Genomic DNA, 14,957 nt, shown 5'->3' on the forward strand with positions numbered 1-14,957 from the left:
TGTAAGTTCAAAAACACATTTGCATTACCCCTTATAAACCTTCGTAAGGAGTTGTGGTGTACCCTAATGGACATCGATGTGGATTTTGATAGAGTGACATCCAAATAACAAAGGTTAACTTTAGGGATATTGCAGTGCACTTTATCAAGTTTGAATATCACATGGCCTGGGTGTGTTTTATTTTCGGGGCTGAATGATTCATTAAAAAACAAAAAACAAAAATTTAATAATTTAGGCTCTCATTTCGGTCTGTACCTGAAGAGAAGGGGAGAAAAAACTATAAGTTTTAAATTGCTTCTCATTTCCGAGAAGCAATGACCCTCCATCCACTGCGCAGTTGTGCCCTCCATTCTACTCACAGAAATCCTCGGAAGTTTTGCGCTCCTCCCCAGTAAGAGTTTGGCGCAAAAAGGACAAAGTCGTGATAATGACATAAATTCTAATGGGGAAGTCTGACTTTTGTTGGCTAAGTTTCCTTATTCTAAAACTGACCGGCAACTTTCGCAGGTGCCCTCTTTCAAAAAGAAGTTTAATAATTGCGTCTGTATGTGTAATCTATCTGCTTTTTGTGTTTTCACAAGTTGGATACTCGCAACTGCACCGGAGCCGAAGGATTGATGAGGAGAAGTACCGGCACACCCGTGGATTGTATAATTTGGAGATCAACGATGGCCAGCCACACTCTCCAGACTTGCGGAACGATGCGAGCTTCATAGTCCCGACTCGCTACAACGTGGTGTACATAACTTTAAAGACTAAGCGTCGAAAACCAGCACATATAAGAGGTACAGTCCGACCCAAAGTGAGGAGAAAAGTGAGAAGAAATAAGTCTTCCAATCTGTCTTTTACCCAGGAAAAACTTCGCACTTTGGATGGGGATGCGGTACAAATTAAGCGCAACTTTGCACCCATACCTTCAAGGAAGGAAGCCATGGATGTTGACTATAAATCACTGGATATAAGCCATAAAATTTATAAACATGAAGAAGCAGACTCTCAGATTAGTTCAATTCGAATATACAGTCAAAGGCCGCCACCATGGTTCAGCGCACAGGATGTGAAAACCATGCGCTTTCTTGCGGATGCCAAAGTTTTGCGCATGAAAGAAGTCTCTCATGGAGACACTCTTTCCCTTCTGATATTTGAGGGTGAGACAAATGTTCAACAGGCGAACGAACAGCACGCAAAAACGAGCACTGTATGCGGAGGGCAATGTGGAGTCATCCACAGCCCGGTGGATACCACAGAGGTTTTTGCTTTTCATTTGGACAGAGTGCTGGGGCTTAATAGGACGTTGCCAGCTGTAAGCAGAAAGTTTCGCTTTTTATACGGTAGGTCATCAAGCACATGGACAAAGTTTTCCTTTTTGACCCTTGTTAAAAATATACGGTTTTGTTTATGGTTATTCTAACTACATTGCCTGGTTTTATCATGCTAAGAATACTGTGCAAATGTCACTACAGTGTTCATTGATATAGCGACAGAAACTGCAACCTACAGATTAACCATACCATAAAAACTGTTTATTTGTTACCTTAACCCACTAATGGGGTCTAAGTGAAATACAGATTCATTCAGGCTTGGAATCAAGAAGAACCTTGTGCTTTGGTGGTGGACACCAAAACTTCACCTGCACATTGTGTCCTCGTGGATGTGATTTTTTTTAAGTCATTGAGCAAGACTACCTAATCCTAATTCATATTCAATGGAAAAACAGTATTCACATTGCTCATTGTCATTTTATAACATTAATAGTAAAGAAGGAACAAAAACTGAGGGAATACACATTTTATACACATATTCAGGGGAAGAGAGGACCAAAAAGTACTAACATCCTCCTTTTTCATAAATAGCGCAAATAATGTATTTTACATGATGACTTCACAAAGTGTCAGCACAAGGTTTAAACAGATTTTGGGGCCATATTCAGCTAGTGACAGGATACCTCTGTCCTCTTTCCTCATTTTCTTGCATAAACATTTTTTCCATCTATGGGAAATGTCTGTGTCTCTTTTTATTTTTAGCATAATACATTTAGAAATATTTTTACATGTCTGTGAGTTAGTTCACTGTTTGGTCTTGGGGTGCCATTACCAGTGTGTGAATGGGTGGATGACTGAATGTGTAAAGCGCTTTGGGGTCCTTAGGGACTAGTAAAGCGCTATACAAATACAGGCCATTTACCATTTACCATTTGGGGTGCAAATATGATAATCAGTGTGTGGACAGTCTTCATCATTGCAGGGGACAAGTTCTGGTAACATGAGTGTAAAAAGTGTTTATAGACTTTTTCTGGTTAATAACAGAAACAGCTGCTAAAATCTAAGCATGTAATTATTCTTTTCTCCCTCTTTAGATGGGCAGTCCTGTCCAGTTGTGTCATGGGATGCATCTCTATACCCAGCAGGCCTCGCTGCAGGTTTGACCAGTTTGAAGTTAACATGGGGGGAGTACCAGAACTCCCTTAAACAGAGATGTTGGCAACAAAACATCAGCCCAAAGTCTGATTCTGGCTGCTCTACAATTCATCACTATGAATGGAGCAAACTTGCTCTGTTTGACTTCTTGTTACAGGTAACTGTTAAAGAAAATGTGCTCCAATATCTGATTAAGAAAAACAATTCTCAGAGGTATTGTCATTTGGCTGAATAGAGCTCTTGCTTCCTGTGTGGGAGGCCTCAGTAAATCACATTTTGGGACAAAGGACACATTTTATGAGAACTACTCATTTTACCCCTTCATCATGACAGATAAACCAAAGTAGACTGACGAATCTTAAAATACTTATTCGGAAACACTGACAATCTTTATAAGTTAAATTGTCTGTTGAGGTCATGGTGGCACAACTTTGATCATTCACATATATTTCCTCATTGTTACAAAACATCTTGTCAAAGACATTAGTGAACTGAATAGAAACTCCACTCTTATCACAAAAGTACTTTTTTTATTCTGACTTAACCCTCTCGTTTTGTAGAGCAAAATGCCTACACACTAAAGTTAATGTAACTCATACAGTTCCTCTAACAACAACTAGCATGACATAAAGGAAACACAGAGAATGTCGATATTTTTTTTGCCTTGTTTTATATTTCAAATAAAAGAAATTTTAAAACCAATATTAACTTCCAATGATTTTTAGTCTAACTTTATTATTATTATTATTATTATTGTTATTATTATGGCAATTGAGTTTTCTGTTAAATGTAACACACCAGCACCCTACAGTGTTAAGGCAGACAATCGTCTTAGATATTTGAATAACTAATAAATTCTAATTTTTATCAAGTCAAGCTACAAAACACATTTGTATTTCTATGGCAGCTCTGGAAAAGCTCTGTTTTAGTACTATTAGCTGCATGGATGCTTGTTTGCAAGGTAATAAGGATCTATTTTATTTTTGTCCGATTCAAAGCCTTACGAATGCTTTTTCATCCAGGTTACACTAAACCTCAGGCCTTATAAAACCACGCCTGTGAGCAGCACTTAGTTCCATCTAAATCTATGTGTGACATTTCAGCTTGTCTTACTCTGACAGCACTGTCTGAAACCTCCACAACTCAAATGATTTCACATAAAGGATTAAGAATGGATGAGGGCTATAGCTAAATATAGGGTTGTCATTCCCTGTGGAGAAGCCTGATATACTTAAGTGAGTTTCCTGTACAGTCATGTGACTCAGCAGTCTACATGACTAGTTGATGTTGATATCCAGTAAACTAGTGGTACAATAGAGTCAGTGCAATTGCCAGCCCTCTAGGTTTGTATGCTTTCACTACTAGCTGAATGTTATCTTTTCATGAAATTATTATTTAGATCATGATAAAGAGAGATCATCAAAAATGCAAAGTAAGCCCATTCAGAGTAAAATTGTGCTTACCTTTGTCATTAAAAATATAAAAACCCCTTGAATAAGAAAACTCTGTGAATGCCACTCTGAACTGCACTCTTAGTCTCAAAACATCATCTCCAAGCATTTAATGAAGAAATGTGTGAACTGTATTTTTAGATTAACAACCGCCTGGACCAGGGTTGCTGTGGGTTCAGGCCTCGGCAGCAGGATGTGTGCATTGAACTGGGTTACCATGCTAAATGTCAAGATGCTAACCACATACAGCTAGAAAACATCATCTACAGGAGCCACAACCCCAGACACCTGGTCTTCACCAACAACAAGGGATTCTTTGACCGTAATGAGGACAACTTGGACTTCAGGCTGTTGGCAGGAATCAAAGAGTAAGTTTGGAGCAAAAGGGTGAACATGAATGAATAATTAATTAACCTGTTTAAATATATAATGTTAAAAAAAAAACATTATATATTCCTACTACTATATATTCCTAGCCTAAAATACAGCTTTAATCCCTTGGCCATGCAGTGTTGAATAATGAAATAGATTATATGATTTGTTTATTATGAGCTAAAGATCAAATTAATTTCAATCAGATGTTTACAAATAATTATATATCAGAAAAAGACTCTAATAAAGGCCAGAGGCTGAAACATGTCCTTCGAGTGATAGAGCTGCTGTTTGTACTACAAGTGTTGTTTGAGCTTCAATGTCTTTAAAACGATTACACACTGAAAACTCAAAAGCAACAAGTAATTGTGTAAATCCAGTTTGCTGTTTACATATAGATCAATTTGTTTAAAAGTAATAATTTGTCAGACAGTCTTCTACATCTGTAAAAAAAAAAAAAATCTTCACAAGATTCAAAACAATGACCCAGAGTTGTGTATTGGTACTTATTTTTTGAGATAAAAAAAAATGTCCACACAGAGTAGGAACATCTGTGGACAGTCTGGATTCAGCTGCTTTCAGCAGCTGTTTTTCTCATTTCCGCCCTTGACAACATAGTTGAAAATTTCCAGCACACTCAACAAGCATATTCAAATCTCCATCTGGGATCTATGCCAAATCTGCTCGGAAACTCTGAATTTGGTTCACAGTAATTGGCCAACCCATACACAAATCAGTGGCTGCAGGTTGTGAATTTTTAAAGTTTAAAGTTAAAAGTGTACTTTATGATTTAAAATTTACAATTCTAACTTATAATGTTACAATACTTTAAATGTTAAAAAAAAATAAAATGGTAGTTTGCAGGTCGAGTGTGCAGTTTGTGAAGAAACACATGCCAAAAGACATCTTCTGCATTATTAGACGTCCCATGATGAGAACACATCGCTTTATGCACCACAGGTCTATGTGGATTTGTAAATGTACACTCCACAGGCATCCCTTTCATTTCATCCATCCTTTTGATCAATAAATCAGGGACTCGCTAAGGAGACAGCAGAGAATCTGTGCATGGCAAGGACACGTTTGTGAATGTGACACATAATGTGAATCCTTGTTTTCATCAGCAAAATTGTACCTTCCATTCTGGCATTCAAGTAAGATAAAGGCATGAAAGCTAAATTCTAAATAAAAGACGATGAAAGATCATAGGATACAATAAATATCTATTTTGATCTTTAATTTCATGTAGATCACATGAGGTGTTATCTCGTTGACTTTTCTCAAAGCCAAACTGACCAATGTTTGACATTTTATTCTAAGCGACTTCTGAGCAGTAATGATACAAAGTTTATTTTAAAAATATAAATGCGTCAGAATCTAAACTCATTTAATAAATGGCAGTCTGTTCATGGCTCTTTCCAATTCAAACGTTTCTTTAAGGTGAATCTTGTTTCTAGACAGGCAAAAACTGCACCTTAAAGTCAAATCATAAAACACTATCTCTAAGTAAGAGCACCACTTTAACTTTTAACATTGTTCATTCACAGTCATCTTCTACAGCGTAGGCCAGGCTTTGTTTTGTTGTTGAAATCACATGAGATGGAATTTACTGATATGTAGTGCTCCATCAAAACCAAACCAAAAACAAAAAACAACAAAACTCTCCAATCCTGACTGCTGGAACTAATTGCTTCACATGATATACAGTTCTCACTTTTCATTTCATTTGTATGAAGGGAGCTTTTACCCACTCAAAAGCTATTAAAATGTCGAAAAAATCCCATCCATGCGCTAAAAGTATGAGTAACCCGTCATTTGATTCAAGTGATGTTTTAGTTACACAAACCTCCAGTTATGTGATTGTATAAATGCAGTTTTTACTGCCAAGAAGAAAAAAGCAAAAACATTTCAGATTTCAAGGTTGCTGATGTACAAAGACAACCTGTCATAACACTTGGTATAAAATACAGACATTTAATTTTGCCATCTCTTAATTATTTTTTATGGGTCTGGCACTTCCACAAATTTATTTAATAGTCGACTTTAGTGAAACATTCTGTTATTATTGGCATCTTCAGACCAGAGGAACTGCAGGAACTGTTTAGCTAAATCACTATGTCACCACCTATGTTTACCATATCTATGAAGAATTACATTTTGGACATGCCTATTTGCACCTAATTCCATTCTGCAAAAATGAAAGTCAGATGTGATGAAACTTGTTGGGGAGTTTGGGCTAAGAAATAACATATAAATAGCTACATGGTTAGAGTTTGCATGTTCTCCCCATGTTTGCGTGGGTTCTCCCCGGGTACTCCGGCTTCCTCCCACAGTCCAAACACATGCACTTTGTGTGGATAGGTTAATTAAAAAATCTAAATTGCCCATAGGTGTGAATGCAGGAGTGAATGTGAGTGTGAATGGTTGTCTGTCTCGCCCTGCGACAGACTGGCGACCTGTCCAGGGCGTACCCCGCCTCTCACTCTATGACACCTGGGATAGGCTCCAGCACCCCCCGCGACCATGAAAAGGAAAAGCGGAAGCGAATGGATGTTTAATGTATAGAATCTGCACAGTATTACAGTGTGACTACACTTCCTCCTGTTTCCTCTTATGCCTTTCTAGGTTTCCAGAGCAAGCTGTGTCTGTGCTGAAAACCAGAAAACTGAGGGAAAAACTTCTCCAATCTCTGTTCCTTGACGAGACATACTGGGAAAGCCAAGGGGGTCGTCAGGGCATTGACAAGCTAATTGATGTTATCGAGAGGCGAGCAAAGGTCCTCCTCACCTACATCAATGCCCATGGGATCAAAGTGATATCAATGAATGTGTGATGAAGATAAATCTTTTAAATCTTTTAGAAGACATTGGGGCTTTATGCTCGAACATTTTATAGGTGGGTTGGGATAAGAATAATAGCAGATGTGTGACAATTTTTAAAATTATATCACAATAGCTTGAGATTTTGTCAAAGATAATTATGTAATATTAGAAAAATGAAATTTTTCTGATGTTTTATTTTCCATTATATAAAAAAAGGTCATAGTTCCAATAAGGGACTTGCTAAAGCTTCTTTGAGTAGTTGGAAGCTCAATTAGGGTCACACAACCCACACTGCACTGATAACAATAACTTTAATGAGTTTTTTTTTTCTTAAACTTTGTGTACCTTGGATACAATCTTATTTTGTTTTTGTTTTTTTTTTGTTTTTTTACAAAAGCTAAGAAGCTTCGCCTTGCCTATAATTTCCAGTTATTTAGGCACTTATTGTCACAATTAGAGCATGGACACAGTGACTATAAATTATCAAGTGAAGATTAGAAGTCATAAAATGATAATGATGATGATGGGAAAAAAGTTTTTACAGGATTCCATGCACTCCTGTGAAAAACCAAGTACACCCTATAGTTCACCTTGTAGAAAGTTGCAGCAAAAATCTTGGACTAATACTTTCTGATATATACGACATTAATTCCAGAAAAGTTGGAAGCTCTTTAAATGTAAATGAAAAAGAATGCAATAAGTTTTAGATCTAAAAAAAAAACAGATTTTATTCACAATAGAACATCGAAAGCATCAATGTTTAAATTGAGAAAATAAACATTTTTAAGAAAAACTTTAGTTCATTTTGAAATTGATGACAACAACACATCCCCAAAAACTTAAGAGATGGTCATGTTTCACTGGGTCTTCTTGTGGTACTTTAGGTTTTAAACTGGTGAAATGTCTGAACTGCAGGGAGGCCAGTTCAGGTCCCAGTCTCTTTTAATACAAAACCATTCTGTTGTAATAGATGCATTATGCAGTTTAGCTTATATATTCAAGGCCTTCTATGTAAAAATGGGTCCCCTGAATGGGAACATTTGTCCAACTATATGTCTTTTATCACTGATAGTGCCTTTTCAGATGTGCAAGCTGCCAGTTCTACAGTGATCAGGGCCACTCAGTGATTTCAGGTTGCATCCAAAATCCTGTAGATCAGCAGTACCCAACCTTTTTGCGCCACAAACCGTTTTTTGTCTGACAATATTTTCACGGACTGGCCTTTAAGGTGACGCAGATAAATTTAAAAAAAGACAGGACCAGTGTAAAAAAAAGATTTATTCATAACACATGGGGAAAGACCCAGGGGAACTGAGTTAACGATAAAAGCAATAAAAAAAAGAAGCTAAAAAAACGATAAAAAAACCTAAAAACTATAAATTTCACACCCAAGCCTTAACTCTCGCGGCCCCGTACCAAACGACTCATCGACCGGTACCAGTCCATGGCCCGGGGGTTGGGGACCGCTGCTGTAGATGCAAAACAAGCCCAAGCCATAACCCCTCCATCACCATGACAGTTGGTAGTTCATGGTTGGCATGAAGTGCTTCTCCTGATGTTTTTTTTACTTAGTGCAGTGTTCCAGATATCCTGTGATTCGTTCAGATGTAACTTTGCAAACCTCAGCTGTGCTGATGTGTTCTTTTTAGAAGAAAAAGGCTTTTTTTTCCTGCCAATCGTTCTAAACAGGTCATGAACATACAAGATTATGGCATTGTGCTTATACAAATCTGAATGCTCCAGACTAGGAACTCCTGCCTTTATAACTGTGGTGACACTTGATGATGATCATTTAATCAAGTGCATTTGATTAGCAGCACCTGGTGGCTGCTTACCATCTTAATTCCTTGGGAAGCAGTAAGGGTGTACTCAGTTTTTCATAGTCCTGTGAATCATGTAAGCTTTCTTTTTCACATGAGTGCATATGCACTATTATTTTAAATATGATGTACTGATGCATTTATTTATTATTGTGCTTTCTTTTTGTATTTGGTAGTGCAATTCGAACGTGGGATACATCATAAAAGTAATTACTGCTGATAGATTTCTATTTCTTGAGTGAGTTATGCATAAACATAATTATGTTTTACTGTGATTATAGATAAGGTTTGAAAATGATTTTGTCTTAGATAACAAAGCCATAATCAAAGAGTTATCATAATAACATTTAATCTATAAAATTTATCAGCAATTGCATTTTTCCTACCTATTTCTACTTGGTATCACTCAGGCACAGACAGAAATAGTCTGTGGCTCAGAAATCCGATCCAGAGTGTGGAGTGTGCTTTTCAAGCTGTTGTAAACACTATTCTTTGGGCTCTCAGAAATAGAGTCGATAGGGCTTTGTGGGCTATTTTCTCCTGTTCGTGCCTTGCATTCACTGGGCTGTTGTTTTAACCCTTTGCACCTGCATTAGTTTGTCAGTGGGTTTTATGCCTCTGGATGTTTGTCCAAGAAAAACCCCTCCAGCAAGAGCTGGAGCAGACAGTTTGCTCCTGTACCTACATTTGGTAATATAAGTGTAAAAAACAAAAACATGTTTATAGTAATACAGGTCAAGCCTTTACAGGTAGCTTCTTAAGTTAAAGTCTCTTCAAGTAGGCAAAAAGCATATACGTTTCTTTTTCACAATAACAACAAACACATGGAGAAACAGTTTGTGCTTTAAATTAGCTTATAAAGAGGATCATTTGTGCAGAGGTTTAGGAAAGCTTGTAAGGTTTATCTTCAGGAATGGCTTGTTGAATGTATACCATTATTCTGTCAGGTTCACACTTGTTTACACTGTGTGAACCAACCTTTTTGCTCTGTTTATGTTAAAGTTGCATTTTCTGTCTTCACTTCCTCTCCTTATCAGAAGTTAGGGTTTTGCTCTTCCTTTTGTTTCCATGGGGGTATGGAATTTGAGAATAATTTGAAATGGTTCTTCGAAGCTGTGCCCAGCTGGCTGCTGGCAGGCCAGGCTAAAAACAAGATCCCAACAGAAGAGTTCTTTATTGTTGCGACCTTGGATCAACCCTGATGACATCACTTTTCTCATTTCTAGCATTTGCTGTTCTCTGACTGTATCAAAAATAAATAAATAAAATTAAAAAATGTAAATAAATACAAATTCAGTGCCCACTAGCAATTATATGACTGAATTTAAACAAACAAACAAACAAACAAACAAACAAAATGAACAAAACCCCCCAAATTTAAATATAAAACAAACCATTGCCATCCTGCCAGATCATCTCATAATATGAAGTCTGACTTTAAATATTTCATATTTAGCCAATATTTATTTTTCAATAGCTTACACCTTGTAATTTAGAATAGTCAGCCGTTTGTACCAGGTTAACAGTTTTTCCTGAGTTACTTGACATTTTATGGGCAGAAATATATCCCCATTTCCCCATGACATTTTGGGGAACATTATACCAAGCCTATTGTTCCTAATACCATGTTTCCAAGCAAAATGAATACAGTAATTTAAGGCTTACAAATCTTATTATCTATTGCAAGCATTTTAATAACCCTTTTATGTCTTATAGTATCCCAAACATCTTTAGCATTACACTGCACTTCATTGTGCTAAGAGACAGCACCTGGGAGGTTACTGTGGGAACACTCAAGAGGTAGATTACATGGGGCGATAACAAGAAAACTCAACAGATTGTCTCACTTGTCTACCTCAACACAAAAGCCAATAGACACAACAAAATGCTCCTACCATGTTGACTCTGCCACTGGTGAAGGACATGCTCCTTATGCTGATAAAGGAATTAAGAAGAAAGTTTGAATAGATGCCAACATATCTCAGATAAAGTCATGCCAACACTTGCTTCCTTCACCAAAAATACTTACAATCTGCCGCTTGGAGATTCATGGTTCATACACAAAGCGTGACAAAGAACCACCGTCTTTTCTGATTACTTTACCAGCATGTACAAACTTCTTTTACAGGACTGGCGTGCTGCCAAGATCTTCTAATCACATTCTGTTCTTGTTTAAAAAAAAAAAAAAGTTCAAGAGGATTTAACTCAGCTGTCCCGACTGGAAATATCTCATCCTACAAGTCTTACACTCTCACACTGAGTGTTTAAATTTCCCATCACTTGTCAGCCAATAAAACATCCATCTCCTTTCATAAATTCATTTTCAGCTTCAGCACAGTACAGACATTTTCTCCTCCATATTATTCATTTTAAAGCAGACTTCAGTTTATTTTCCAAACAATATAGTTTTTCCTGTTGTTATGTCTGCAGCTTTTGTGCAAAGCTAATTATTAAAATGCCAAACTTGTTATCCTGTGTCAGTCAGTGCATTAGTGGTCACTTATGCCATTTAGTTTTAAGAAATAAATAGTGTAATTCGATACCCCTCTGGCAAAAATAAGTAAATGAGCAAAACAAATCTCCCTTTTGAGTTATCACTGTTGCTCAAATATAAATATGTAAACTTAGATGGGTCTCTGTCAGGTAAGAATGAAACCAAATGAAATAGTTTAATTAGTGGTGATTTGGATACTTGTCAACAATCCCTTTACACATTTAACAAAAAGAAAAATGGCCGAGAAACTTCCAATTCCATTTGGTGAATTTGGACATTTAAATAATGTCAAATGGCATTTTATGCTTTCTTTTCCTGTAATAGGCCAAAGAGGAAAAAAACAAGTGAGCAGCTTCCTATTGTGCAATAAGGTTTATCTTTGATTACATCCAGATAGGATTATATGGAATAGAATCACAGTGCTGCCGGCCCCAGGGAAAAAAAAAAGAAAGAAAAAAAATCAGCTCTGGCATGCAGATATAAGCTCAACATTTCCTGTTTACTTTTTATCTTCCTAATTTTCAAGGAGGTTTGCAGGTCAGGAGCAGTGCAGTGACAGATCAGTTTCCCATGGCGTTGATTTAAATTCAGTTTGTAGCTCAAGGTCATTTGAGCAGGACATCTGAGGTCATGGGGAATCAATCCAAGTGTCAGTCACATGAGAGCCTCTGCAGCCACTTGCCTGCCCCGATTTTATTTTGCAACTGTAATGGGAACTTTTTTTTTCTGTACACCTAATGCTGGTATTAGCTTATCCTGACCCTGGGAAGAAGAAAGATTTACTGCATTAATGCTTCGATGCAGTCAGTTACTTGTAGGCAAGGCTGACATGGTTTTATAGAAAAAAAAGAATCACAAAAAGTCTTGATCTTTCAATACAAATCATTGTGTGTTGGTTAGATGAATGCAGAAACTGAATGATGTGATGGTAGTTTTTGAGAGGGTTTTTTTGCAACAATAATTTGATATTGCCGTGTGAACCTGTGTTGAAGTCCTGTAGTATCTTAATACTTCTCTGCAAAAAGTGCAGTAAAGGCTTTAATCTTCCTTTATTGTGCATTGTCTTTAGTCTTTAAAATGTAACATTTTTAGTGACACAGTGGTACAGGGATTAGTGCAAACATGCATGCTGTGTTAAATTGTGGGGTGCAAGTGTAACTTGTCTGTCTCTCTATGTTCCCTGTTCAAGGTGTACCCTGCTCCTTGCCAAATGTCACCTGAGATTTAAATAGAGTCTTCCTGATTCTTCTTAGACTGTCAATTACAAACAGTTAGGTTAAGTAGCTGACAGATGGATTAGTCTACAATTAATGTATACACTATTGGTGCAGATTTTATAAACTGTAGCTGAAAATGAAAAGTCATCATGCTGATTGAAGTGTAAACCTGAGCAGAGAAATCTGAAGCTCTGGAACCAGATTAAAGGGATGAACGCACATGCTAAAGAATTGGGGTGAGGCATCCCCATGGACTGGCATCTCAAACATCTGCTCTCAGAGATATATGGGGCAGTCATGGGCTGAATATGTCACATTCTATATTTAGACAGCTTGTGATGAGAGAGGTGTGGCATGTAGAGCATGTAATAAAGTCTGAATGAGATCACTATGGTTGATTACTCATGCTATTTAAGACATTAACTGTCAGTCTGACACTTGACGGGATTTTTTTTTTTTTTTTTACATTTTAGGCCCCCAATTAAGAAGGGAGGGTAATGTAGGACCATCAAAACCACATGCATTTAGCATCAGATCTGTTAATGAGTCACTTGCTGATTATGAAAAACATGCACACAGTAAAGGTTTTTATAAGACTCCATGAACTTGGTGGTTGGTGTTACACTGCTACTTAGCGTTTCCTCTTTATGTCCTGTGCTCTATTTGGCAACACATCACAGTGGTGTTCACTTTTCTAAAATATTTGCAACTGGCAAAAAGAGCCTTCATTTCAAACCAAAATAACATGTTGTTTCACGCCAGAGAATATCTTCAGCTACCATTTTTCTCAATAGCTACCTTCAAAGTCAGACATTCATAGCAGTAAGGTTCATATATATATATGCATCTACACTCAATACAAAAAGAAAAAAGATGTGCAAAAAAGGAGTCTGTCATTACTTGTGCTTTAGTGTTCCCAATTTGAGAAGTGTCCCATTTTTAAACCCAGAAACCATCTCCCAGTGACCAACACTCAACCCACCATCTCTGATGGAAAACATCCAGACAAGTGGGAGTAAAAGAAACAACTTGTAAAGTCTAAAGCAGGCTCACAAAAGCTGCTTTGTAAAACTGGCAACAGTATTTTTCTCTGAAGCTGATGCAAACATTTGTAGGCACTGATTGAAGATGTGAACAGCCTAAAGAAAAAAGCACCAAATATCCCTCACCTACTCCAATGGTCCCGGCAGCAGCACTTTGAACTTGGTTCGACCTCTTTCACAACCTATAGAATGATCTAAAGTTTTGCAGGGAGAGGTGATTACTGTATATTCTTATCATATACCATATGGTCTATACTATATATTTTTATATTGATATATTTACATCAAATCATACTGCAATAGGGAAAAGTATGAATGGTGGGGTGTCAAACCCATTTTTATTTCATGGACCAACAAACAAACCAAATACCCCCCCCCCCCCCCCCCCCCCCCAAAAAAAAAAGAAAAAAGAAAAAAAACCCCACAAACAATGAGGGTTTTTTTTTTCTTGAAGTGTATTTACATTTCTAAAATATTCACTTCATGCTTAAAAATTACAGACAACAGAAGGTTCACTGAGATTTCAACTATTTCATGTCCTTCTGTTCTCATCACTCTTTATGATGAGAGCATCTTTAACACCTTTGCTAGATTTAGAAACCTTTAACTTGTCCTGTATTTTCCCTCCTGCATGTTAATGCTGGCATTTTATTGAGAAAAATAAAACCCAGTATTTTTTTGGTAGCAATTTAATTCCACTCCACTGCCATTTTCACACATTGCAAAGCTATCCAGTAGGCCAAACTGGACCACTTGGAAGGCCACTTCTCCCCTCTGGCTGCATCTTTGACACCTTTGATTTTCTTTGGCTTTTTGGCTTCCTGATGCATGCAACTGCTTATGCTTTCAAACTTCATATTCATATTCACAAACTACAGAGAAACAGTTTCTCCAGAAAACTCTAGGTCAAAGTCTGATGTTTTATCTTTAATTTTTCTTATCGTTTGTTATGGATTAATTAATAGATTTTTTTAACAAGTTTGGTAACAAAAAGTCAATTTATAATGTTATTAGAGCAGACTATAACATTTACTAATAACTTTTTTACCAGCATATCTAATTTGAGATTTGACAAAACCGGCACAGTCAGGCAAAGTAATACAATGTGCAGTTCAACATTGCATGAAACATTGCAGTTAAACTTGGTAAGTTCCACTTTAGTTTGAAAAATTTAGTGACAATAATGGGCTTGTGATTTACTGGGGATCATTCTCTGTGACAGCGAGGCAGCTAGAGTCATAAAACTCTTTTCCAAGTTGAGTCATTGCATTGCTTCATTTTGATGAGTCATTAGAGAAAAGGGGGGCTTACATAAAACTGC

At 37.0% G+C, this 14,957-nt stretch overlaps 1 protein-coding gene across 1 annotated transcript; it reads left to right on the top strand.

The window, feature by feature from the left end:
- Positions 1-390: 390 nt before the first annotated feature.
- On the top strand, positions 391-10,120 carry gask1b (golgi associated kinase 1B). Its single transcript, XM_063485338.1, has 4 exons — positions 391-1,331; positions 2,357-2,574; positions 4,010-4,236; positions 6,866-10,120. The coding sequence occupies exons 1-4, from the start codon at positions 443-445 to the stop codon at positions 7,071-7,073; spliced, it is 1,542 nt and encodes a 513-aa protein (XP_063341408.1). The 5' UTR covers positions 391-442; the 3' UTR covers positions 7,074-10,120.
- The last annotated feature ends 4,837 nt before the right edge of the window (positions 10,121-14,957 follow it).

This window comes from Pelmatolapia mariae, linkage group LG2 (assembly GCF_036321145.2).
Source record: "Pelmatolapia mariae isolate MD_Pm_ZW linkage group LG2, Pm_UMD_F_2, whole genome shotgun sequence".
Lineage (NCBI taxonomy): Eukaryota > Metazoa > Chordata > Actinopteri > Cichliformes > Cichlidae > Pelmatolapia > Pelmatolapia mariae.

What these genes read in the sequence shown, in the direction of transcription:
- gask1b (XM_063485338.1), top strand. Translation starts at nt 443, where the DNA reads ATGGGGAAGTCTGACTTTTGTTGGCTAAGTTTCCTTATTCTAAAACTG. An exon ending in AAAGTTTCGCTTTTTATACG is followed by an intron (nt 1,332 to 2,356) that starts GTAGGTCATCAA and finishes CTCCCTCTTTAG; the next exon opens with ATGGGCAGTCCTGTCCAGTT. An exon ending in TGTTTGACTTCTTGTTACAG is followed by an intron (nt 2,575 to 4,009) that starts GTAACTGTTAAA and finishes CTGTATTTTTAG; the next exon opens with ATTAACAACCGCCTGGACCA.